The following is a 24380-nucleotide window of genomic DNA, read 5'->3' as shown; positions in this document are numbered from 1 at the left end:
ATTTTAATTAACCTAGATACACATTTGTATTCTTTGATACCAAAAAGAATGATTGATTTGTGTATTACTGATATTCTTGGTTTATAATGAAAAGGCTGGCACCACATTGTTGTAACAGAAATAGAGATTTAAAGTTCCTTTCATAAGTGCCAACTACTGATAACTATAAACCAAATCACTTCAGTTCACACTAGTGTGTCTCACACTAAACTGCCAGTCACTATGTATCTTCTGCCACTGGGCATTAGTTGTAGCAATCTCCAATTCCTTCATCTGTTAAAAGCAACAATGACAACAAAACAACCAAAACTTAAACTGGCAATCTTATTAAATGTTTATGATAATAAAATGAGTAAGTCAGTAAAAATAAATGTTATACTGTTGTAAAATATTTTTAAAAATCAGAATAAGTCATTTAATCCATTCAAGTATATATTTGTTTTTGTAATTCCTTACAAAACAGTAAGCCCCTGATTCCATTTAAAGGTGGAAGAGTAAGGGCATTTCCATTCCTTTTTCATTTCTGAAAACAAGAACATTAATTGATAAAACGAGGGAGTATCAATAACCCTGAAAAGAAATGTAAGGAATGGATTACCAAATAGGTCAGAATAGTGGTTATCTTCACAAAAGAAGAAGAGAGAGTTGTGCTTGGTAAGGCGCATAAGGGGTACTTCTGGAGCCAGGTACTAATGGCTCACACTGTTAATTCAAGCTACTTGGGAGACTGAGATTGGGAGGATTACAATTCAAGGCCAGCCCAACCCTCCCCCCACAAGAAGTTTGTGAGACCCCATCTCAATGGGGAAAAAAACAAACTGGGTGTGGTGGTGCAATCTATCATCCCAGTGATAGTGGGAAGCATAAAATAGGTGGATCATAGTCCAGGCCAGTCTGGGCAAAAAGTGAGATCTTATTTCAAAAATAACCAGAACAAGAAGGGATGGAGGTATGGCTCAAGTGGTAGAGCATCTGCCTCCTAGCAAGCATGAAGTCCTGATTCACACCCCAAAAAAACAAACAAAAAACCAAAAGTGCTTTTGAGGTCCTGACAAATATTCAAATTCTTGACCTGGGTAATGGTTACATGGGTGTTTGTTTATATTTCATGTATTGTCTATATGTGTAATATATTTCACAACATTTTTTTTTTGCCAAGATTGGTGGAGCACACTTGTAATCCCAGCACTCAGGAAAGTGAGGCAGGAGGATCTCAAGTTCCTGTATAGCCTGGGCTACATAAGAAGACCCTATCTCCAAAAGAATAGTTTTTGTAAAAAATGGCACAGAAGAGGCCTGCCTCCACAGCTATCTGAGGCAGAGTAGGTCAGGTGGTGGTCTTCTAAAAATGGTGGCAGACTTAAGAGTCCAGCCCATGAGTGGTATGACAGTCAGGAAGTGTGAGTGGGCTGCAGGAGGCAGGGAATATCAAGGAAAAAGTGAACACCGACACATGCCATTTTTGTGAGAGGCAAGGTATAGTATAGAAAGGTGGAGGAGAAACTTGAGTTGCATGTAACCAAGCATCTGCTAATCTTGTCAACTAAAAGTAAAGGCTAACCCATTAATCCTAAGGCCTGGCTATACATGAGAATCATCTAAGGAACAGTAGCCACACATTGATTCTGGACTTCCCAGCCTTCACAACTTTGAGAAATAAATGTGTTTTTTAAAGGCACCCAGCCGAGGGTATTTTGTTATGTCAACCCAACCTAAGACAATAGTGTATCTGAAATTAGTTCAAAGAAGGGATAAAAGGACTCATGGAAGAAATAGGACAAAAGAAGAGACATTTGAACTCAATAAAGAAATGGAAGACAGGAAAAAAAAAATAAGGAAAACAGACCATACCATGAGATTCTGGCAAAATTATCAATTTTGCCAGATTGTTCTGCTTGGCACACAGATAATGCTATATATTTCCTCCTATTTGAGAAAATAAACATAACCCCCCTCTTAACTCTAGTTCTCCCACCAGATACTATTTAATGTGTTTTTCCCTTAAGGCTAAGTTCCTAGAATTATCTATTCTTGCTATTCAAATTCCTCTCTATTTTTCCTTGAACAATCTGCAATTATGCTTATCTTCCCTGCTCCATAATAATTTTTTCAAGGACACCAATGACTTCATGATCTTTGACAGTAGATCACTCCCTCCTTCTTCAAACACTGTCTTCACCTGACATATAGAAATCAGACCATCCTAATTTTCTCCCTACTTCACTGGCTGTCCCTTACCAATCCCTTCTGCTAATCCATCTCCCTAGCCTCCACATTTCTGAGTGCATTAGGTTTCTGCCTTTGAGATAGTCTATTCACTATTACTCCCCTAGTGATCTCACCCAGTATCAGAGTTTTAATAACATCTACAAACTGGCAATATATGTATAGGATTCTGTCTCTTTAATTCTACTTGTATGTAACTGCCATTTCTTTATAGCCCTCTCAAGCTAAACTGATCAAAGCCACTCTTGGGGACTGGAGGTACAGCCATGCAGTAGGTCACTTGGCCCAGCACATGCAAGGTCATCAGTTTGATTCCCAGCACCACAAAAAACAACAACAAAAACAAAAAAACCCTCTTGATTTTACCCTTATCAAATCACCTCCTCATGTATCACAGGCAATTCATCTTGCAGCTGTTCAGGTAAAAGACTTAGCTCCATCTTTATGTCCTCCCTTACAGAACCTGTACTCAATCCAGTATCAAGTCTTGTCAGCTATACCTTCAAAACAACCTAGAACCTCATCTCCTGCTACCACTTTGGTTCAAGCCCATAATCCCTTGCCTATATTATAGGAAAAGCCTCGTTTTACTTGCTTCTATCCTTACCCTCAATTTTCTCGATAGTCTACACTAAACACAGTAACCAGATGTCATCCCTTTACTTAAAAGTCAAAAGCTTTACAATAGCCTTACAATAGCATATAAAGGCCTATAAATGTGCCCCCTTACCTCTTAAGATCTCATCCGTTTCTATCCCATTTGCTTGCTTTGTTCCTTGAAAACACTACAAATGCTCCCAACTTGAGGCACTTGCACTTACTTTATTTCCTTCACCTAGATTGCCTCCCCCCAGTATGTACAGGATTTCTTCAGTTGTGACTGCCCTTTAAAGTTAATTCTTATCCCATCCTCCTTACAGTCTTATTTTTTCATGTATTCATTGCCTACTGTATTGTTTGTTATCTTATTTCCCTGCTGTAAGTTTCACAAAGGCAGGAACTTCTGTCTACTTTGTTCTCTGCTTTATTGCCAGTACCTAGAATAGCGCCAAGTTAGTATTTCAAATACAGCTGGGTGTGCTGGTGTATGTCTGTAGTTTCAGCTACTTGGGAGACTGAAGCAGGACTGCTGGAGTCTAGGAGTTTTGAGGTCCCCCTGGGCAGCACAGCAAGACCTTATCTTAGAAGAGACAAATAAACAAGCAAATAAAACATGAGACACAGAAGACAAGCTTAAAGAAACAAAGAATGAAGTTGGAAATAATTAAAGAGAAAATGGAAGATATGATACAAAAAACAAATATAAACTCCATCCCTGAGGAGAGAAGGAACTAGAAAGTGAAATAGAATACCAACACCAACAACAAAAAAGCCAAACACATAATAGAAAACTCCCCCAAAAGGAAGAAAAGCTAAAATCTGCAAGTGAAAAGAGCACACAATGATTTAAAAATTGATATAAAAAAATTAATAACAGTCTGGGGTTGAACTCAGGGCCTGACACATGATAAGAATGTACTCTGCCACTAAGCTATATCCCCTATCCCAAGATATATCTTGATAAACATCATTCTATTATAAATCAAGTACTTTAAAGAGAAAACTTCAAAAATTAATCGGTCTTCAGTGTTCTCTAGAACACCTTTCTAGAGAGTATGTTAGATGTACATGAGGGAAAAAGTATTAAAAACCTTATATTTTCTACTATGCACAGTCTTGTACTGTAGTTCCCATGAATTATTCTTAGAAACAGTGCTCAAAAAAAAAACCTCTAGGGAGCTGGACAAAATTAGGTACGAACAACTGGAGAATATGGTTCAGAATAGAATGCAAATATTCTAACCTGTAACTATAAATATAAAACATAGCAAAGGTACAATTATGAGAAATATAGGAGGCAATATAAGATGATTCTACGTTGGTCAATACTACTTAAATCTGTACCTAGCTGGAGATGTAATTCAGTGCTAGGATGTTTGTCTATCATGTGTGAGGCCCTAGATTTACTCCCCAGCACTACAAAAAATAAACATGCAAGATAAACAAGCAATAACCCTCAAACTATAGCAAGAAGTTAAAAAAAGGATGCATCTGAAACAGAAGCCACACATAATGCAAAATAAAATGAAAGATAAAAGTGTATCTGTCATTTTTAGTAAATGAAAATGGGATAAAGGCATCTATTAGAAGATGCTGACACTAGGTCAAATAGCAAAATGCAACCATAGAACATTCAGAAATGCATCTAACACAGAGTTAGAAAGAAAAGGAATGAGAAAACTCACAAAGGCAAATGCAAGCAAACAAAAATGTATAGTTTTTTCATGTACAGTTAATTTCAAGGGAAAATAAATAAAAGGAAAATAAACATCTAGAGTAAGTACCAAACTTGAATTTTTTATCTATCAAATAATATAGCAACAAAGCAAAGCAGTACAACAAAAAAACTAGAGGAAATAAAAGTGAAACAAATATAATATAGTAATAGATTTTAATTCACCTCGCTCAGCCCAAGACAGATCAAGTAGACAAATATATCAAACTCTAGCCCCTGAAAAGAAAATACATCTTCTTTTCAAGCGTCCATGAAGTATTCATAAAAATAAGTATGTATTAAAGCACAAAGATAAAAGTTCAAGTAAAAATATTAGGCATAATTCTCTGATCATAATGTAATAAAACTAAGTATGAACAAAAATATAAGTGAAAAACCCCATCACTTATGTAGCTTAAAAAAACCTCTTAAGCATGTTAAAAAAAAAATCAAAACTAAAGCCACAGAATATCAAACTATCACAAATAAATGTACTCCATGACGGAAGTTGTGGACATGACTAACAGAAGGCAAAGCAGGTAATTCATAGTCTTGAATTCTTGAAAGAATGAAAAGAAACTAGCTTTCACAAAGAACAGCAGCAGAAACAATAAAACCCAAGGAAAACAAGATAAGCAGAAAGTAGAGGACAGCACGATTACACGGATAAACAAGAGAAAGCACACAAAATCAGAAACAAGAATGGAAAAATAACCATATAATCAGAAGATATTTTTCTTAACTTTATGTAGCTTTATTAATAAATGCATGATTATATAGGATAAAACCATCCAAAGTGACCTAAGAAAAATCAAACCATTCAAACAAATGGTAAAGTTGTCAAAGAACTGGTCCAATCTCAAAATACATGAACAAATGAAATAATGTCTGACTTAAATGAAACTTCAAGGTCAATGATTTCACAGGTTCATATACTAATGCATCAAGAAGTACATAACTCTAACTTTAATCATAAAAAACAAGCTAATATCATTTATTTAACTGATTCAAAAATCCTGAAAATAGTATTAGCAAACAGAATTCAGCAACATATTAAGAAAATAGTTTAGCTGGGCGCTGGTGACTCACACCTATAATCCTAGCTACTAAGGAGGCAGACATCAGAAGGATCATGGTTTGAAGCCAACCCGGGCAAATAGTTTGTGAGACCCTATCTCAAAAAAAGCCATCATAAAAAAGGGCTGGTGGAGCGACTCAAGGTGTAGGTCCTGAGTTCAAACCCTAGGACTGCAAAAACAAAACAAAATGGTCTACCGTAACCAAAAGAAAGATTCGCTATTTCAAAATTCAGTACAAAGACATAATAATGCAATTCACCATACTAATGGTGCAAAGGAGTAAAACTACATACTTATTCCATAAACACTAGGAAAAAAAAAAAGCTTAAAAAACCCCCAGCATCTATTCTTGATAAAAGCTCTTTAACAGAGGGATAGAAACACACACACACACACACACACACACACAGTGCAATAGTAAAAGTATTAACATGAAAGTCAAGAATGGTTATAAACACTATCACTATTTCTTATCACTGTTCTGATAACACAGTAAAAATTAAATTAGGAAAGTGGCAAAGTTATCGTCCTTTGGTATTTGGAGATAGGATCTTGCTATGTAGCCCACGCTGGCCTCAAATTCATAATTCTCCTGCCTCATCCTCCAGAATACTGGGATTTATAGGTGTGTGCCTAGCTGAAGGTGTCAATTCTTTTTCAACTATGAATAAAGAGATGGCATTGTTTAAAATGCACCTAGACTCCTTCCAGTAATTCACACCAAATAAGAACTCACCAGAAAATTCTAGAAAGAACATTGGTAAAGGGATCTTGAGCTATAAGTTATTTCTATAAAATCATAATACTTAAAACTGTTTAAACTGGGCATGGCAGCAGTGTTTGTTGTCCTATCTACTCAGGAGGCTGAAGCAGAAGAATTGCTTGCGTTCAGGAGTTTGGTAACACAATGCGACCCTGTCCCCAAAAACCTATTTATACAAATATAGCAATAAACAGATCAATGAAAGAGTGGCTGGTAGAGTGGCTCAAGTGATTGAGTGCCTGCCTAGCAAGTCTAGTAAGCCCTGAATTCAAGCCTAGTATTGCCAAAAAAAAAAAAAAAGAATACAAAGTTCAGAAACAGAACGAAGTGCAGATGAGCAGATAAAAGAATTTGGTAAATAATAAAAACAGCATTGTTATTGGTTGTCTTCAGAAGGCCTATGTATTAAAGACTTGAATCTTTGAGGTGGCGCTAATGGGAGGAGGTAGAACCTTTGAGAGGGGACTAGTGGGAGGTTTTACTTCCCACTAGGAAGGAATTGGGCTTAATTTCTTTCCCCTCAAGTGAATTTTAGGTACCCAGCTCTTTCCTCTTTCTCTTTGCTTCCTGGATTGTGATGCAAATAGTTTCATCCCACCAATATGTTACCAGGAGGCCACACCACAGGCCCCCCAAAATGGGACCAATTTATCACAGACTAGAATCTTTAAAACTGTGAGCCACAATAAGCCCTTTGTCTTTATAAGCTGATTATGACAAAATACCTGAGAAAGTGATTGTAAGCTAAAACAGACATTTCAAATTAGTGAGCTTCCTTAATATGCAAAGTTTCCCTAATATACAAAGAGCTCCTACAAAACCAATGAGGTAAAAACCAACAACCTGACACAAAAGTAAATAATAATAATCTAAGCATGGGAAAAGTAGTCTAAACTCATTCAAAGGAAAGCAAACTAAAATGTTTTACCACTTGATGACAATGATCAAAACATTTGATAAAACATTTGTGGCTACTGGTATTGACTACGGTAGGCAGAAACAGGCATTCCTTGTTTCCTAATGGGTGTAATTTTATATTTCATTTCATTCTTTTTAGAGGTAATTTAGCAATAGCTATTAAATTTCAAATGTGTTCTACCCCAGTAATTCCATTTCAATCAATTACCTTACAGAATATTCATACATGAACAAAGTTATACCTATCAGGATATCTTTCTGATATAGTTTATAATCATAAAAGGCTAGATTAGATAGAAACAATCTAAAAGGTTCATGAATAATGAGCTGGTCATATAAAACTGTGATATATATATATATATATATATATATATATGGTCATGCTCTGCTTAATGACAAAAATATGTTCTGAGAACTGTATGGTTAGGTGATTTCATTGTATCACTATCACAGTTTACTTACACAGCTTAGATGGTATAGCCTACTATACACCCAAGCCATATGGTTTGTGTGCGTGTGTGCAGTATAGCCTAATCTTCAAGGTCATGATGAACAAAACAAGATTAAATCAAAGATAACTGAAAACTATGCAAATAAGAGATGCCAAATCTTAAACTATTTGACAGACATGTGCATACATTTTACAGTAAACTATGGCAAAAGAGTAGGTTCATACCAGCATCACCACAAACAAGAGTAAATGGGTTGCACTACAATGTTTTGATGGCTATAAGTCATTGGCAGTAAGAATCTTTCAGCTCCATTATAGTCAAGTCTTATGGCACCACCATCATCAAGTTATACAATTAACTGGCAGCATGGCTCATATGGTAGAATGCTTGCCTAGAAAATGTGAGGCCCTGAGTTCAAACCCCTATGCTGCCCCCCTCCACCAAAAAAGGAGATGTACTTTACATTATACTCTTAGGCATTACTTAAAATTTTCTCTCTGTCTCTTTTGTTTTTGTTTTTTGTTTTTTTTTGGTGGGACTGGCATTTGAATTCAGGGCTTTACTCTTGCAAAGCAGGTGCTCTACACTTGAGCCACCACCTCCAGTCCCTTTTACTCTGGTTATTTTGGAGATGGAGACTCAAGGACTATCTGCCCAGGCAGGCCTCAAACCTGGATCCTCCTGATCTCAGCCTCCTAAGTAGCTAGGATTACAGGTGTGAGAAAGAACCTGGTTGAATTTAAATTTCTTAACCATGAGCATATATTATTCTTTCAAATATAAAATTTTGCTTAAAAACAATGAACATTTTTATATAAGGCAAAACACAAAGAAATTTATAGTTTGTGCATCTTCCAGGCATCAACATGGAAAAAATGAAATGTATAGGATACAAAAGGCTGATATAGTCAGTACATAGACTTAATATCCTTTATCCAAAATGCTTGGAACCAGAAATACTTTAGATTTCAAAGATTTTTTGATTTCAGAATATTTGCAAAGGCTTTTATTGGTTGAGCATTCCTAATTCTGAATATCAGCACTCCAGAAGCTTTGGTTATTCCAATGCTAGCGATTTCTGATTTCTAAACTAGAGATATACAACCTGTATTTAGAATGAAAACACTCTCATGTTCTGTGTATGGACAAACTAGCGAAAAAAGGCCAGGTGATGCACACTTGTAATTCCAGTTACTCAGGAGGTAAAGACAGAGAGATCATGGACTGAAGCAGGCCTGGGCAAAAGTATAAGGTCTTATCTGAAAAACAAACTGAAAGCAAAAGGACAGTGTATGGCTTACCCAGTAAGCATGAGGCTCTGAGTTCAATCCCCAGAGCCACAAAAGAAAAAAAAAAAAAAAGTAATAGAGAAAGAGAAGCCATCAATTTTTCCATCTTAGATTTAACAACATTCCTTTTTCTTTTTTTTCTGGGTAGCAACTTAAAAAAATACTTTTGAACAGAGATACAAACTTGAATAATCATCAGATTAATCAGATTATGGAGACATTAAGTATTTACAGAGTGAATTCTACACCTAAGCTATACAGACAAAAGATTTTTGACACTTTATACTCTTGACTGCCTTAAAAAGAAAGAGGTGAGAAGTTAGGTACCTGAAGCTGATGGACAAATCCAGCATTAGGATTAATACAAAATCTCCTTTCTTGGACATAAGCAAATGCATCTCTGAAAACAGAGGAAGAAAGTTAATGCAATGGCATTAATTATTATTTCATGAATTAATCTCAGGTTTACCAGAATTAATCAAGTAGGAACTTACCTAAGTACATCAGTGCATTTTAAATATTTTTCAATTAAATAAAACATTTGAACTAAAAAAAAATTTCTTGGGTTGGTGGATTGGCTCAAGTAGAACACCTGCCTAGCAAGCTTGAGGTCCTGAGCTCAAGCCCCAGTACAGGGGAAAATAAATCTTTAAGAACTGATAATTTTAAGTAAACTTTTCTATTTGGGATTGAAATAAAAGCTGTTAATGATGACAGGATTTCTAATTCTTACAAGACAGAGAAAGGTAATACTGTACACTAGCTTGGTTTTTGCTTTACTTCAAGTCAAGAAGGTCATAAGCCCCCACTCTCTTAAAAAAAAAAAAACCCTAAGTACTATGCTTGGAGAAGATGATTTTTGATAAGAAACACTATCTTGAATTATGCATAGATGCACCAGACAAGTCCTAGGTAGTTTTTCACTCAACTATTAATAAAGGAAAATATGACACATAAGCCCTTTTTTTGTCCAAGAGTTTCTAAACTGAGACTAACCAATTCCTTAGAGGCAAGAAAGTAGATGTCTATGGGTTAAATTCACCTATAATGTTACCTTGATCTCTCAAAATAATAATAGCACTAGCTCCATAAACCACAAAAATAAATACTAGCCTAAACAAATCTATGTCATAGCTAAATAAACTGGGTTAAGAGATTATAGCCATTGGATTAACCTGCCTACATGAAAAAGCAAGGAATGTATCTTTAAACTCCCAACCATGTCTACTAAACTTCAGGTTAATGAGAATTTAAATGGTTGCTAGGTTTCAGAGTACATTCTTACCTATATTTCATTCCAAATGTTTCCATAATGTATGCAATAACAAAGGCAGCACTGAAGACAGAGAAAAAAGTTAGAAACCACAACACACTAATTACATGTTAGAGAAAGAAAGATTATCTTTGACTTCATACCTTCTGGAGATCCCTGCATTTCCATGGACAAGAACTTTTCCTGAAAAAAAAAACCAAACAAACCAAAAAACAAAAAGCAAAAACAAGAAATAGTTACTCTCAAAGGAAAACACTTGAGTTAGCAATTGAAATACACTTAAATCATGTATCAAACCACAGATATTTTATATCATATATATACCACTTGGATATTTAATAATTTTCAATAAAATAAATAGATTTTTAAAGATAACTGAAGTTTTCAGAGAAACTGAAAATAGTTCTATGGAGATTTTTAAAAGCCTATCTAAAGAAAAAAGCTGGGAAAAACACAAATCTGGACTAGTCTATTATATATGACTACCATTTCCATATAAAAAAAACATTAAATAAAAGCAACACTACATACCTCCATTTTGTAAACTCCCATCAATAAATTCTTTAGTCTAAAGGCAAAAAACAATGTGTTATAATAATAAACTATATAGATTAACATAAACATAAAATACAGTAAAAACAATTTCTTGTTAATTTACATGAACAAAAATTGTCTTAATTCAAGAATTCCTGCAGGTATGCAGGTACAAGCCTATAATCCCAGTACTTGGGAGGCTGAGGCCGAAGGATTGTGTGTTCAAGACCAGCCTGGGCTACATGGTCATGACCCACTCTCAAAAACAAACAAATAAGAATTCCAATATTCTACAAATACAATTACAAATTTAAAAATATACAGAAGTTAAAATTTAATTTGAAAGTTTCTACAAAATAATTCATCTCCTTTAAAAAAAAAATCCTACAATCTTCAGTCATAACAAAGTAAATGTAGTAAGGTTTAGAACGATATTAAAGAGGTCAAAATCATAAACAAAATTTAAATAATATTAAAATATTCATACCTACCATAGGGAAAAAGCGTATTATATTTTCAACTGGATTATCTGCAATATCCAAGACTAAATATCTGAAAATAGAATATTCTGCGATAAGCACAGTTTTAGATTAAATTGTTTTAAGTACATAACTTTGACTATTCCTTAATAACCATGGAAAAGAATACAAAATAATTTTCAAAGTATCACATTTCCAAGAACTGGATCATATAGTCTATATTGTTTAAGAGCACAGTACTTAAAGACTTAGGTAACATGTAACATTATCTGGTATCTTAGTATTAAAAAATCCATCTGGTTAAAACAAAAATCACAAGCAATTAAGAAACCTTCAAAGTGGACCAGATAATAAAGACAAAAAGTGCCTATAATCCTTACTCTTACTCTATTTCTGTTTACTTTTTTTTTTTTTTAGTGCTGGAGTTTGAACTCAGGACCTATGCCTTGAGCTACTCCACCAGCCCTTTTTTGTAATGGGTATTTTTCGAGATAGTGTCTTGAGAACTATTTGCCTGAGCTGGCTTCGAATAGTGATCCTCCTGATCTCTGCCTCCTGAGTAGCTAGGATTACAGGCATGAACCACCAGTGCCTGGCTTCTATTAACTTTCTTAAGACCAGAAGACTGTTCTCTAAGTGGCCTGTGTGTAATGCCCTCCCATAAACCCACAGAGGATACACCAAAGGAATCCAACACACATACATACATATCACACTATCCCCCCACTGGATCTGGATCTCCCCATTTATATTGCCAGCACTGATACTGCAGCAAGTTTGTTCACACACTTCTGTGTGCCAAAAAAATCCTAAAAAAATTTTAAAAAGAAAAGTATTTCTTTCAGAATTAAAAAAAATCTGGAATGGAGGTGTGGTTCAAGTGATAAAGCACTTTCTTTCAAATGTGAGACCCTGAGTTCAAACCCCAGTATCACACACACACACAAAAAAGTCCCAGTGTGATGGATGGCAAATGACTATGCCAGTAGTGTTTGAATAGTTCCAATTACTCCAAAGGCGGAGGCAGGAGTATAGACTGAGCCAGGAGTTTGGGGGAAGCCTAAGCAACATAGCTAGACCCCTTAAGACTTTTCTAATAGCATAAGTTATAGACAATGACACAATGAAAAATAGATTCTTCCACCATCCTACACCCTTAATTTTCCTTCTCAGAAACAAGTGTGGCAAGTTTCTAGTCTGCTGGTCCAAGAATTTTTAATGCTTATGTAAGAATGTAAATACTTGTTCTGGATAATTTTTAAAACATTGGGAGTATACATCTGGTTCTGTACCCTACTTTATTCATGTAATAAATCATGGAGAATGTGGCAAATCAACACGTATAGACATATTTCATTCTTTTTCATGGTTACATACTATATTTGTGGAAATTTATAGGTTGCATTCATTTTTATAAAAAATAAACCCAGAGCATTAAAACATTTTTAACAGATGCTTTTATATAGATACAGAGTAACTCTAGAAAGCATTAATAGCAGGTGTCTTTTCCCAGGAAAGAAGTGAGGTGGCTTATTTACCCATTTACCTTTGTATCATGTACAAAATACTCTTTAATTTAAAAATGAATTTAAAGTAAAGAATATTAAAATATTAGATGTTCAGCTGTACTTATCACAAGTTGAGAAAGTCAAAACTACATGAAACACCATTTTTTACTCCACAACACTGGGAAAATTAAGCTTTACGATTCTGTCTTGAAGAAGGACCAAGGGACGAGTCACTCTCATACACCTGATAGTGGGAATTTGAACTGATACAACTCATTGGAGGGCAGTCTGCAACATCTATCAAAATGCAAAATGCTCATATTCTTAGATCCAGCAGCTCTACTCCTAGGTGAATGTTGGGGCCTTGCCTAGTGTGGCTTAGGCCTGGCCTGAGGAGAACACCATGTCACATCAATTGGGAGCCTACTTTTCAGGATACATTCTTTTAAGCTCCTAGAAATTTGTATTATGAACATATTTGAAATAAATTTTATTTTAAATAATATGTACCGTATGGCCCATCTTATAAACAAAAATAATAAAAAACTATAATTCATGCTTGCTATTCTTAAAATTTTTAAATAAATCATAGCAATAATTCTTACCTAAATAATTGTTGAAAGTTTGGTTTAATAAAATTTGCTTCAATATTTTGTCGTATGCAAATTATATGGGTTATTCCATGTTTCTGTAGTATAGGTAGCTATAAAAAATGGGGGAAGTAAAGAGAAACAGTTTAAATTCAAAACATCAGCTTACTGTAACAGATGTCTAAAATACACAAGACTCACATCTGAGCCTTAAGTACAGAGGATTAAAGCTACTTCCATACTGATTTTCCTGGAGTGATCAGTAAGATAGTTCTATGATTCATGAGTAACACACGAACTATTCTCTAAAGGCTAACACAGCTATTTTATTTTATTTACTTATTTGTTTTTTTGGGTGTTCCTGGGTTTATTGAAAATATTACATCTCAGTAGAAAGATTTAAATAGCTCCACATGGTGTTTTGAAATTCATCCCAACTGTGGGCTGAGTGACTTGCAGGTTGGAGAGACTGCCAAAGTCCAAAAGCTTCAGCATTTCCTTAGTGTCAGGGTCAACTTCAATGATCTCCTGATCCAGGGCTGAGACCTCCAGGGCATAGTTGTCTCTCCTCTCTTTCTCCTCCTCCTGCAGCTTGATGGAGATACCGCTCATGGGACCTCTCTGGATCAGCTTCATATGATGCGTGACATAGCCGTTGATCTTGTTGCAGAGCTTCTTGCTAGGGATGATGGAGATCTCCTCACATGCACTTGCTGGTGTGAAAGTCATTGCCCAGGCGCCTAACAAGGTTTTTTAAAAGCTGTAATTCTAGAGCTTGATGAGACCTGAAAGACAACCTAGGCCAGTCCCTGGTGGCTCATGCCTGTAATCCTAGTGACTCAGAAGGCAGAGATCAGGAGGATCCTGGTTCAAAGCCAGCCTGGACAAATAGTTTACAAGACCCTATCTTGAAAACACCCATGGCGGGGGTTGTGGGGGGCTGAGGAAATGGGCTGGTGCTGGTGGAGTGACTTAAGGTGTAGTCCCTGAGTTCAAGCCCCAGCACTGAAAAAAAAAAAAAAGACAATCTACTTGGGAAACAGTACTGTGCAGTGGTTAAAAGCATGGGGTTTAGCATCATGAGATCCTACACTAGAAATCCTGTGCTCTGAGGCTCAATTTTGTCATATGAGAATGGGGAAAACACTACTTATTAACTTAGTGGTTGTGACAATTACTAAGATAATAATTAAAAAATGGGTAATATAGGTAAGTTCAATAATTAGTGTTCAGTAAATGAGTAAATCATACTGGCATGAAGATCAGAATTAATAACCTTGAATTTTCCATGATGTCTATATTCCACATATTTAATTCTCACTCTCTGCATCAAATAGTCCAGAACAGTATTAATAATTTGTAAGAGAAGTCAAAGGATAATTTATATGTGTTATGAACTGAATGCTCATGCCCCCCCTCCAAATTCTTAAGTTGAACCCTGAAGGTTGGGCCTTTGGGAAGTTTATTAAACCAAACTTGGTCTAAATGAGGTCATGAGAGGAAACGCCATGAGAGATTAGGACCCTTACAAGAAAAACAAGAGATAAGAACTTGGCTTGCTTTATTGGACATGTGAGGATACAGTAGGTAGACACTGATAATCAAGCCAAAAGGGGACTATCACTAGAACTGGATTATGGTGACAACCTGATCTCAAGACTCCCCAGTGTCCACAATTGTGATAGCCAAACTCAGGTATTTTAATAGCCCGAATTAAGTAGGAAATTTTGGTTTCCAAAAGTTTTAAATGTCATTTTCTACAGCAAACTGTCTATGTCAGCACAGATTAAATTATCTTTGTATTTTCTGAGTACATCCTGAGTAAGGAGGAGGAGGTAAGGGTTTGGTAGGATTAGTAATTAGCCAATGTTCTAAATTCACATTTATGTCAACCTCCAAAATTAAGCTGGGTGTGATGGCACAGGCCTGTGATTCCAGCTACCCTGGAGGTGGAGGTGAGTTCAAGGCTAGCCCAGGAAAGTTAGTAAGGCCCTGTCTCAAAAACAAAACACAAAATAAAATGGTTGGGGTCATGGCAAGTGGTAGAACACTTGCCTATCATGTGCAAGGCACTAGGTTCACTCTGTACCAACACCTCCCCCCCAAAAAATTAATTCAACATTTATTCCTTCATTTATACTTGCTAATCTAGATAGAATGTTCACATCTCATATTATTGTGAGAAACTGCAAATGAAACTTCTAAAAAATATTAATGAGCTTTGAAGGCACATTAGATTAAGTAGAGCAAATCTTATCAAAATGAAACTCTGACAACAACCAGAATATTTTGTACTTTCCAATGGATTTGCTTACATAAAGGAAATTATGATCTATAACTATATATAACATAAACATAATAAAAATTATATAAAATAAACTTATCCCTTTTAGTTAAACTGTACTTGAATGCAGTAAGAGAGATACTTAAGTAAATGAATTTTCTTTATCTCCATTATTATTTGTTGTTGTTAAAAGGTATATTTTTTGGATGATGATATGGAAAGAAGTTTGGGCTGTATTATGGTGACTCAGTGTAGAAAATATAAAATACTCCATATAAGCTATTTATTTTTCAGTCAAATAAGATGGTGAAACTGTGAATGAGCTTTGAGCTAGTGAAGTGGCTTAAGTGGTACAGCACTTGCCTACCAAGCACAAGACCCTGAGTACAAACCCCAGCACTGACACCCCCCACCACTACCACAAAGAAAGGAACAAACAATCAGCAGCTTTGAGGAGACAGTGCAGTGGGAATTTAAAAAGCAAATTGTTTACAATCATCTTGAAAGTCAGTATTTGGCAAGTGCTACATGCTTTGGCAGTAACTTTTTTTACATTTGTCTTTTACAGAGTAAGTCACATCTACATTTATATTATCTGCTTTACTATTTCCCTGTGAATTTTTACCAACTCCTTGTTTCCAACCCAGTGGTCAGCCATCCAAATAACTGAGGTTACTTTAGTCATGCCTCAACCATCAAAAAACCTTCCGGTTTCAAGATGAATGACTCTTTTTAAAAACTCCAAATCACTTAAAATTCCAAGTACAAATTATATCAATGGAGATATCAGATACTACCTGAGTATATTGACCTCTCAACAAGCAGAAAATTGGAAAAAGATTTTTTTATATGATGTTTCACATTATAGTGCAAAAAGAATTAGTACTATTGTCGTAATTGATAAAGCTGTATCTTCTAGGAGTGGCAAAAACATTGCTCTGTACAGTAGATGAGATCTTTCCATTTCCACTACAAAAGTCTATTACAGTATGACTACATGGGATTTGCATAGTACAATGCTTTCCAACCTGAAGGACTCACACCTCAAGTCTGGAAAAACAGAAAAAAATTTTAAAATGAGTAGCTTTCAGTTAAAAAGCACACACTCTTATCCTTGATAGAGAAAGGTTAACTTGTATTTCCATATAGTTCAGAAGCTATGCCTAACAATTATAGATATCTAATACTTTACAGAGTAAATAAGGTCATTTTGATTGGCAAATCTTTCAAATACATGGATTCCAGGAGAAAAATAAATTACAAAACTTATAATTTATGGTAAAACACTTGAGAAGTACTACTGGTATAGTAAAATTGGAAAAGAGAATTGGGTGTGGTGGCTTATACCTGTAATCCTAGCTATTCAGGAGGCTGAGACCAGGGGGCCAGCCCAAGCAAAAAGTTAGTGAGATTCCTCCTCAACAAATAAGCCAAGAATAATGGTGTGGTACACGCCTGCAATCCCAGCTATGTGGGAAATAGATGAGACCCTATCAAAAATAACTAAAGCAAAAAAAAGGGCTGGGGGCAGATCAAGTGGTACAGGGCCTTCCTGGGCACAACTGCAAGGCCCTGAGCCTAAACCCCAATACTGTCAAAAGAAAAACACCTGATAAAAATTATTTGTCAAAAATGAACAAAATATTAAGATAAAATAAAACTGGAAAAGAAGTAGGCATTATGGAATGACAATTACTGTGAACACATAGGATTTGTGAATATGCTCTAAAATAAAACTCTTACTACTAAAAACCTTACCTGAGAAAACTGGTTACTAAAGTCTCTTGGAGAACTTAACCTAAAGTTCATACCTTGCTTCTCATAGCAGAAGAATATGGGCCTAAAAACAGTCCAGGTAAAATTTCCTAAAAAACAAAATATATGTATATATTTATGATCAGCAACTTAAACCTATACCAAATATATGCTATCTAACTGGATTTGTGGAACTTTTTCTGTTACCGTTATCGTAATTTGCTTGAAAGTTTGTTATGTAGGAAGCATTTCCTAGGCGCACTGACAAATGATTGGAAAGAAAAATGGAGGTGTGTTTTATAATTATCAAGTGAGACATTCTAAGTTTACATATAGTTCTGAAAAGTCCGCTATCTAAACTTCTACAGTGCTTTTAATAAGGTTTTGACAGAATAAGTACCTTGTACTATTGCCTTTTCAATTAATAAGACTTCTCTAACTGTACTTCTATTGTCTGCTATAGTCTAGAAATAAAACAGGCATAAAGAAAATTCTCCCTTTGCAAATACACACAACCTTATTCAGCCAAATCAAAAGCAGTACAAACTGATGGAGTGGCTCAAGTGGTAGAGCACATGCCTCAAGTGTGAGGCCCGAGTTCAAACCCCAGTGCCACCCTCCCCCCAAAAAAAGAAGGAAAAGAAAAACAGCACAAAAGCTGAGAGTGGTAGTGCATGCTTATAATCCTAACACATGGGAAGCTGAGGCAGGAGGATCTTGAGTTTAAGCTAGCCTGGGGCTATAGTGAGCTTCAAGAAAAAAGCAAACCTTTCCCCAAAACAAAGAGAACAAATCACAACAGGATGACAAATATTACCTTTAGTAAAAAGAACTAATTATAACTATTTGCAATGGCATGGATTTCTCTTGGTAATCTCTCATCATCTCTGCACTTCCCATAGTACCAAGTAATGTCTGATATGAGCTCATGTGTCTTTAAATGGGGGTTTTTATTAAACCCCCATTTTTATTGCCTTTGTGACAGGAGACCTTTACAAGTTAAGGAATTTCTAGAAATTAGGACAGTGCTTGATCCTGAAGCTAGCAGAGCTGACTGCAGATGGTAAGGAATGCAAAAAAGGAACGAATTAATTCCAAACTGGAAGTATTCAACTCACTCTTGTGGATGACTTAGGCTATGAATGTCAATTGGAAATCAGGTACAAAAATGAACAACTACTTAAAAGTCAGATTTACTTTACAATCAATTCTTTGGAATTTAAACTGGACAGAGAAAGCAATGCTTTCAAAAGGAATGCAGATAAAATATCCCATTTTTTTCAGATGAGGAAAAAGAAAGTGACTCCTTAGGCACAAACATGCAGTATTCCTGAATCTAATCAAAGAAAGAAAAATAATTCATTTCTCATATTAAAAAAAATTGATACATGAAAGTTTCCATATCTTTGGAGTACCTACACCATGTGATGCTGTGCTATCTACACACATTGTGTAATGTTCAAGTTAGGGTAAGTGTATCTATAATTCTTAACCTAAATATTTAAGACAGTTCATTCTTAAAATAATGATAAACCTACAGCTCATGACCCTACAGGTCTCAAATCCTTTGTAAAATTAGGTTATGTTATTTAATAATAATGACGTGGGGTTGCCTTGAACTAATAAAAGGCAGTCATACCTGCATCTCTCGTCTCATAGGGTAGGTCCACTCCTTAAAAAAAAAACAAAAGAATAAAAGTAAGTAACATGAAAAATGTCATAATGATGTGACGTACAAGAATATGGGATTTAAAAAATTATTACACTATACTTTTTTTTTTGATTCCTAGGAGTTGAACGCAGGGCCTTGGACATACTATGCAAATGCTTTATCACTGAGTTATAGCCCCAGCAAAAAAATTATATATTTTAAGAACATTTTCTAAAGCTAGGGGTATAGCTGAGTGTATGTCAACCACGTATGAGGCCCTGGGTTCAGTACCTGGTACCACAAAAATAAAATAACAAAATTTTAAAAATACACGAAACAGTAAATATGCTTGGTGACAGAAATCAGTTTATTGTTTGCCTGTTGTTGGGTGGAATGGGGTAGGAAATGGCCAGAAATGGATGTGAGACACTTTTCTATATTGATAAAAATGCTCTTTTCATCTTGATATAGCAGTTGCTAACGTATATTTATCAAAACTCATTCAGTAATACATTATCTGTGCATTGCACTCCATAAAATTTACCTTTGCAAGAATGGAATCAAGAAAGGAATAATTCAAAGTAGCAAGGTAAAATAACTCAAGAATATGTGCTAAGACCGGCACTGGAGGCTCATGCCTATAATCCTAGTTACTTGTGAAGATAGTGGTTGAGATTGTGAAGTTGTGAAAATAGTGGTTGAAGGCGAAACTGGGCAAATAGTCTGTAAGACCCATCTCTAAAATAACCAGAGCAAAATGGACTGGAGGTATGGTCAAGTGGTAGTACAACGCCTGCTTTGCAAATGTGAAGTCCTGAGTTCAAACTCCAGTCCCGTTTAAAAAAAAAAAAAAAAAAGATGGGTTAGGACAAAAATCACCTTTTAAGAACAAAGAATAAAATAAAAGACACTTTCACACAAAAACAGACTCAGTACCAGAAAAGCTTATTAAAGAAACTTTTAAAAGATGCTCTTTGAAGAAAATGTACTATCATTGTGTCTATTTCATATTTCTATTTTCAGAACAAAGAATCCTGATTTTGAGTCCAGGTAAACTGAATCCAGAGTACATGCTCTTAATCACTACACTTATATAGTCTTTCACTGTGAAGAGGAACTTTATGGCAAAACATATTTAAATAAAGATTAACTGCACAAAAGCTCAGTAATATTTCAGGAGGAGTAACGAACTGGAATAAAACCATATAATTTGTAAGCCAGATGAAGGGGAAATGTAACCCAACTGGATGTTTTCCTACTTCTTTTTATTATGTTACTCTTTTTAATATAGAGATTTTTTTTAAAAACTTAAACCAAAGGCCTTGTCTTTTCAGTCATGGGGCCCTTAATACTGAGCACAGTGCCTTACACAGAACGCCGACACAACAGATGTGCATAATGCAGAGCTTTTCTATGGAACTTTTTGCCTTTTTCTTTGTCTTATCTTCCTGAAGCAAACTGTTATAAAGTTATGAAAAAGAAAAGCAATTAAAGAAAAGAAATATGTACTTCCGAGCTTACCTAAAATGAAATCATTAAACCGTGTGGGATAAAAGAAACAAAGCAGGGGAACACATGTAGATGGATGGTGCACAAATATTCTGGGGAATACTTGTGTAGGGAAGGGAGACTTTCTCCCTTCCAACTGAGGATATGATAAATAAAGCTATGAAATAAAATGGCAATGGGCAGGTGATCAGCAGAAAAGGCATGCAAATTTATTACGTGCACACGTAAACACCAGTGAGATTTAGAAGCTTAGACCAGGTGAGCTGGCATGTACCTGTAACCCCAGCCTGGGTAACATAGCAAGACCCTGTCTAAACCCTGTCCCTTAGAGAGAGGAAGAGAGGGCCTAGGGGAGGAGGTGGGGAGGAAGAAAGAGGGGGAGGTAGGAACTTAGAAAAGTAAATACTGAGAAAGATAAATGGGCCTTAGAACAGATGGTAGTTAATGACAAAAGTTTGTCTGGGTGTGGTGTTGACTTCTGCTCTCCTATGTATAAATTAATCTTCCATTGTTGATTAAACCCCCTAAGAGGGAACTGAGCTCCTTTTGGAGGACTTTTCTGCAGGCAGTAAGGGGGGTTCAAAAAAAGCGTCTCCTCACAACTGCCATTTTTCAAGTGCCTCAAGTTCAAAGTAATCAATATACTAAAGGTACATATTTCTGAGTGGCATTTCCTGAACTCTTCAACTTCACAATGTGCTGGAAGAAACTCAAAGCCCCAGAACAAAAAAATTTTTTCCAGGACTGTGTATTTTTCCAAAAGATTATATTAGCAAATACGAAAATATAGGATAAAAATGCTAATTATACTTAAATTTTTAAGCAAAATCAGGTACTCCAAAGAAACTTCAATCTTCCCATAAGGTTGTAGGCAGAAGAACATGAAGGACTGTTTCTGTATTTATACAAATACAGAAATTAACTACAGGAGCAAAAGGCAAGCCATATAGTAGGAGAGAATGGGACATTATCCCTATTCACAGGACAGATAAGATTCAGGCCCTTGACCCTGTGGTCTTGCAAACCATGAGCAAAAATAAACCTCTTTTCTTTAGAACTTACCCAGTCTGTGGTATTGAGTTATTGGCAAAAGAAAACGGACTACAACATCCAAATATGATACTGACCTGCAGAACAAACCTTGAACCTGTCCTGTCTACTGATCCACCTTTACCATACTGGATCAGTATTTTAAAGGTTATAATTCCTGCTCAGTCTTATTCTAGGAGACAGTTACCTGTCTCAACATGTCTCTCAATGCCTAATTCTTCTCTTAATCATACTTTTTTTCCCCTTCCCTGCGGTGCTAAGGCTTGAACCCAGGGCTTCATGCATACTATAGGCAAGCACTTAACCACTGAGCTACACCCCCATCCCATTATACTCATTCTTTTTTTTTTTTTTAAAGTCAGGGTCTCGCTATGTAGCCCAGGCTGGCTCGAACTCATGATCCTCCTGCCTCAGTCTCCTGAGAGTTGGGATTACATATGTATGTAACTACACCTGGATTTCTGTTACACTCATTCTCATGCTGCTCCAAAATCCATCCCTTTTGAGACTGTAGTACTAACGTAAACTCTCTTTTAAATTACTATTGTAGTTAATGACTAGAATCACTTTCTTGAGCCTTACTGATTACCCAAGCAGCCCAACCATATTTATTAAATGAAAAGCAAGCCAGATAAGCCAAAATACCTCTAGTTATGAGACGCACCCTACTTCTGATAGAAATAATTCGTGAGTGAAAATTCTTTAATCACTGACATGAGCTAAAACATCATTCAAGATCTCTCTTCTTAAAAATATCAAATAACATGAGTTTTAAAACTGAAGGATTGAAAACAATCTCACAAAAATATTCAATGACTTCAAATAAATGTACCAATGAAGAGTATAGATAAAGTGAAAATTTAATTCTTATCAGAACAAGTGAATTAACACATTTAACTTTTAGAAATTTCAAGACAGATACACATTTTATATAGCTGGGGATTTAATTTTTAATAAAAATTTAAAAATTGGTATTATAAGCCTTTCTTTTTTTTCCTCATTTTTTGTTTTGGTTTGGTTTTTTTCAGGAGTAGAGGGGGAATGCTGACTTGTGCTGCAACATTTCATAGAATAGAAAAACTGGTATTATAATCTCTTTGGTAGTTCTACCAAATTAGGCAGAACTTTTCAGAATAAGTCCTTTTTTTTTGTTTCCATATCTAGCTGAGCTTGTGCTTAAACCAAAGGACAAAAGGAGATTTTTCCACTAAAATAAAAATAATAAGAGTTGCGAGGACATGGAGAGGAAGAAGAGGATTCATTCAAGTAAGAGGCTTCTAAATCAGTGATTTTTAAACCTGGCTGCACATTAGTATCATCTACACCCATTCAGACCAAGTAAGTCAGAATCAGTGGTGTGGGGCCCAAGCATGGGTATTTTTAAAAGCTCTTTGGGTGATTCTACTCTATAGCCAGGACTGAAGAGTACCACTTTAAATCAAAGAGCTTAGAAGAGGGATTTTTTAGTCAGAAATAATAGATATATTTTGTTTGGGAACCAAAAGAATAACATTGAAATTGTTGAACAACAATCGAGGTACATTGATTTTTTTAATTATAACACCAATCTAAATAGAAAACTAATTTATTTAAAAATGTGCATTATAGAGCCAAGTGTGCTGGCTCATGCCTGTACTCCCACCTAAGTTGGAGGCAGAGACTGGGAGGATCATAGTTTCAGACCAGCCTAAGGGGAAAGTCTAGGAGATCCCATTTCCACAAGCCAGGCATGGTAATTAGTGGGCACTTGTGATCCAAGCTAAAAAAAACCTGATATTATAAGGCAGGCTTGATGGTCATGCCTGTAATCCCAGCACTCAGAAGCAGAGGCAGGAGGATCTCAAATTCAAGGCCTATTTGGTCTACAAAGAGAGACCATGCCACAAAAAATCAACACCTGGGAATTACAGGTCAGTGATAGAGTACTTACCTTGCCCTGAGATCAATTTCTAGTACACACACACACACACACACACACACACAAAATGATTATTACAAGCTCTGTTTTTGTCTTCCTTCACATATGAAAGTCTACTGGTATCTTGACACAAGTAAGATTCTACTATCAAAATCAATCAAGAATCTTCATTACTTCAATATACATTTATTAATTTTATGCTATATGCCAGACACTATGTGTATTGGCAAATCAGACAGGAACTGATACAACTAAGTCCTCTTATGAAAGAGTTAGCCTACCATGGAAAGCAGACAATGACTAAAAATTGTATAAATGGCAACTTTTATAAAGGTAGGTATAAAAGTACCAAATGCTAAAGTACTTGTGGGATTAAACTAGTCTGGGAGCAAGGAGAAGGGTAAGAGTTGGCAAAAACAGGGAAAGCTTTTCTAAGCCCAATTAAGTAGTTAACTAGGTGAAGGGTGCTGGAAGCCATGGCAGAAGATAGGACAAAAATTAAAGCACTCCAGGAATTAAGAAGCAAGTCCTAGGCACACAGGGAAGAGAGTATGGGCAAAGAGCTGCTCATAAGGGTAGAGAGAGAGAGGCAGATGCCAGATCACACAAGACCTGAAGACAGTATTAAGGGTTTTAACTTAAAACAATGGAGAATCATAGAAAAATTTTAGAGAAGTGACAATCTTTTTGGCAAAGTGAGTGAACTGTATAGCTAATACGTCCTCTATGAAGAATGCCCAACCAGCATTTCAATTATTCTGGAAGCAATATTCTTGGAGAGGCAGCAG

At 35.7% G+C, this 24380-nt stretch overlaps 1 protein-coding gene across 2 annotated transcripts in view; it reads right to left on the bottom strand.

Moving 5' to 3' along the window:
* Styx (serine/threonine/tyrosine interacting protein) overlaps window positions 1-24380 on the bottom strand; it is a 34399-nt gene that overhangs the window by 6209 nt on the left and 3810 nt on the right. The window contains exons 2-10 of one of the 2 annotated variants that reach the window (XM_074067954.1): window positions 19104-19136; window positions 17521-17574; window positions 13441-13538; window positions 11340-11400; window positions 10846-10882; window positions 10458-10497; window positions 10327-10377; window positions 9369-9441; window positions 2-9023 (exon numbers count right to left, since the gene is read on the bottom strand). In XM_074067954.1, the coding sequence (XP_073924055.1) occupies window positions 8970-9023; window positions 9369-9441; window positions 10327-10377; window positions 10458-10497; window positions 10846-10882; window positions 11340-11400; window positions 13441-13538; window positions 17521-17574; window positions 19104-19136 (501 nt within the window). In that variant the 3' untranslated portion in view covers window positions 2-8969. Of the gene's footprint in view, window position 1; window positions 9024-9368; window positions 9442-10326; window positions 10378-10457; window positions 10498-10845; window positions 10883-11339; window positions 11401-13440; window positions 13539-17520; window positions 17575-19103; window positions 19137-24380 lie in introns of those variants that run through there. The other variant, XM_020160059.2, reaches the window with a different exon arrangement.

Source organism: Castor canadensis, chromosome 3 (assembly GCF_047511655.1).
Source record: "Castor canadensis chromosome 3, mCasCan1.hap1v2, whole genome shotgun sequence".
Lineage (NCBI taxonomy): Eukaryota > Metazoa > Chordata > Mammalia > Rodentia > Castoridae > Castor > Castor canadensis.
The sequence above is the reverse complement of the archived record's forward strand: the minus strand, read 5'-3'. Positions and strand labels throughout refer to the sequence as shown.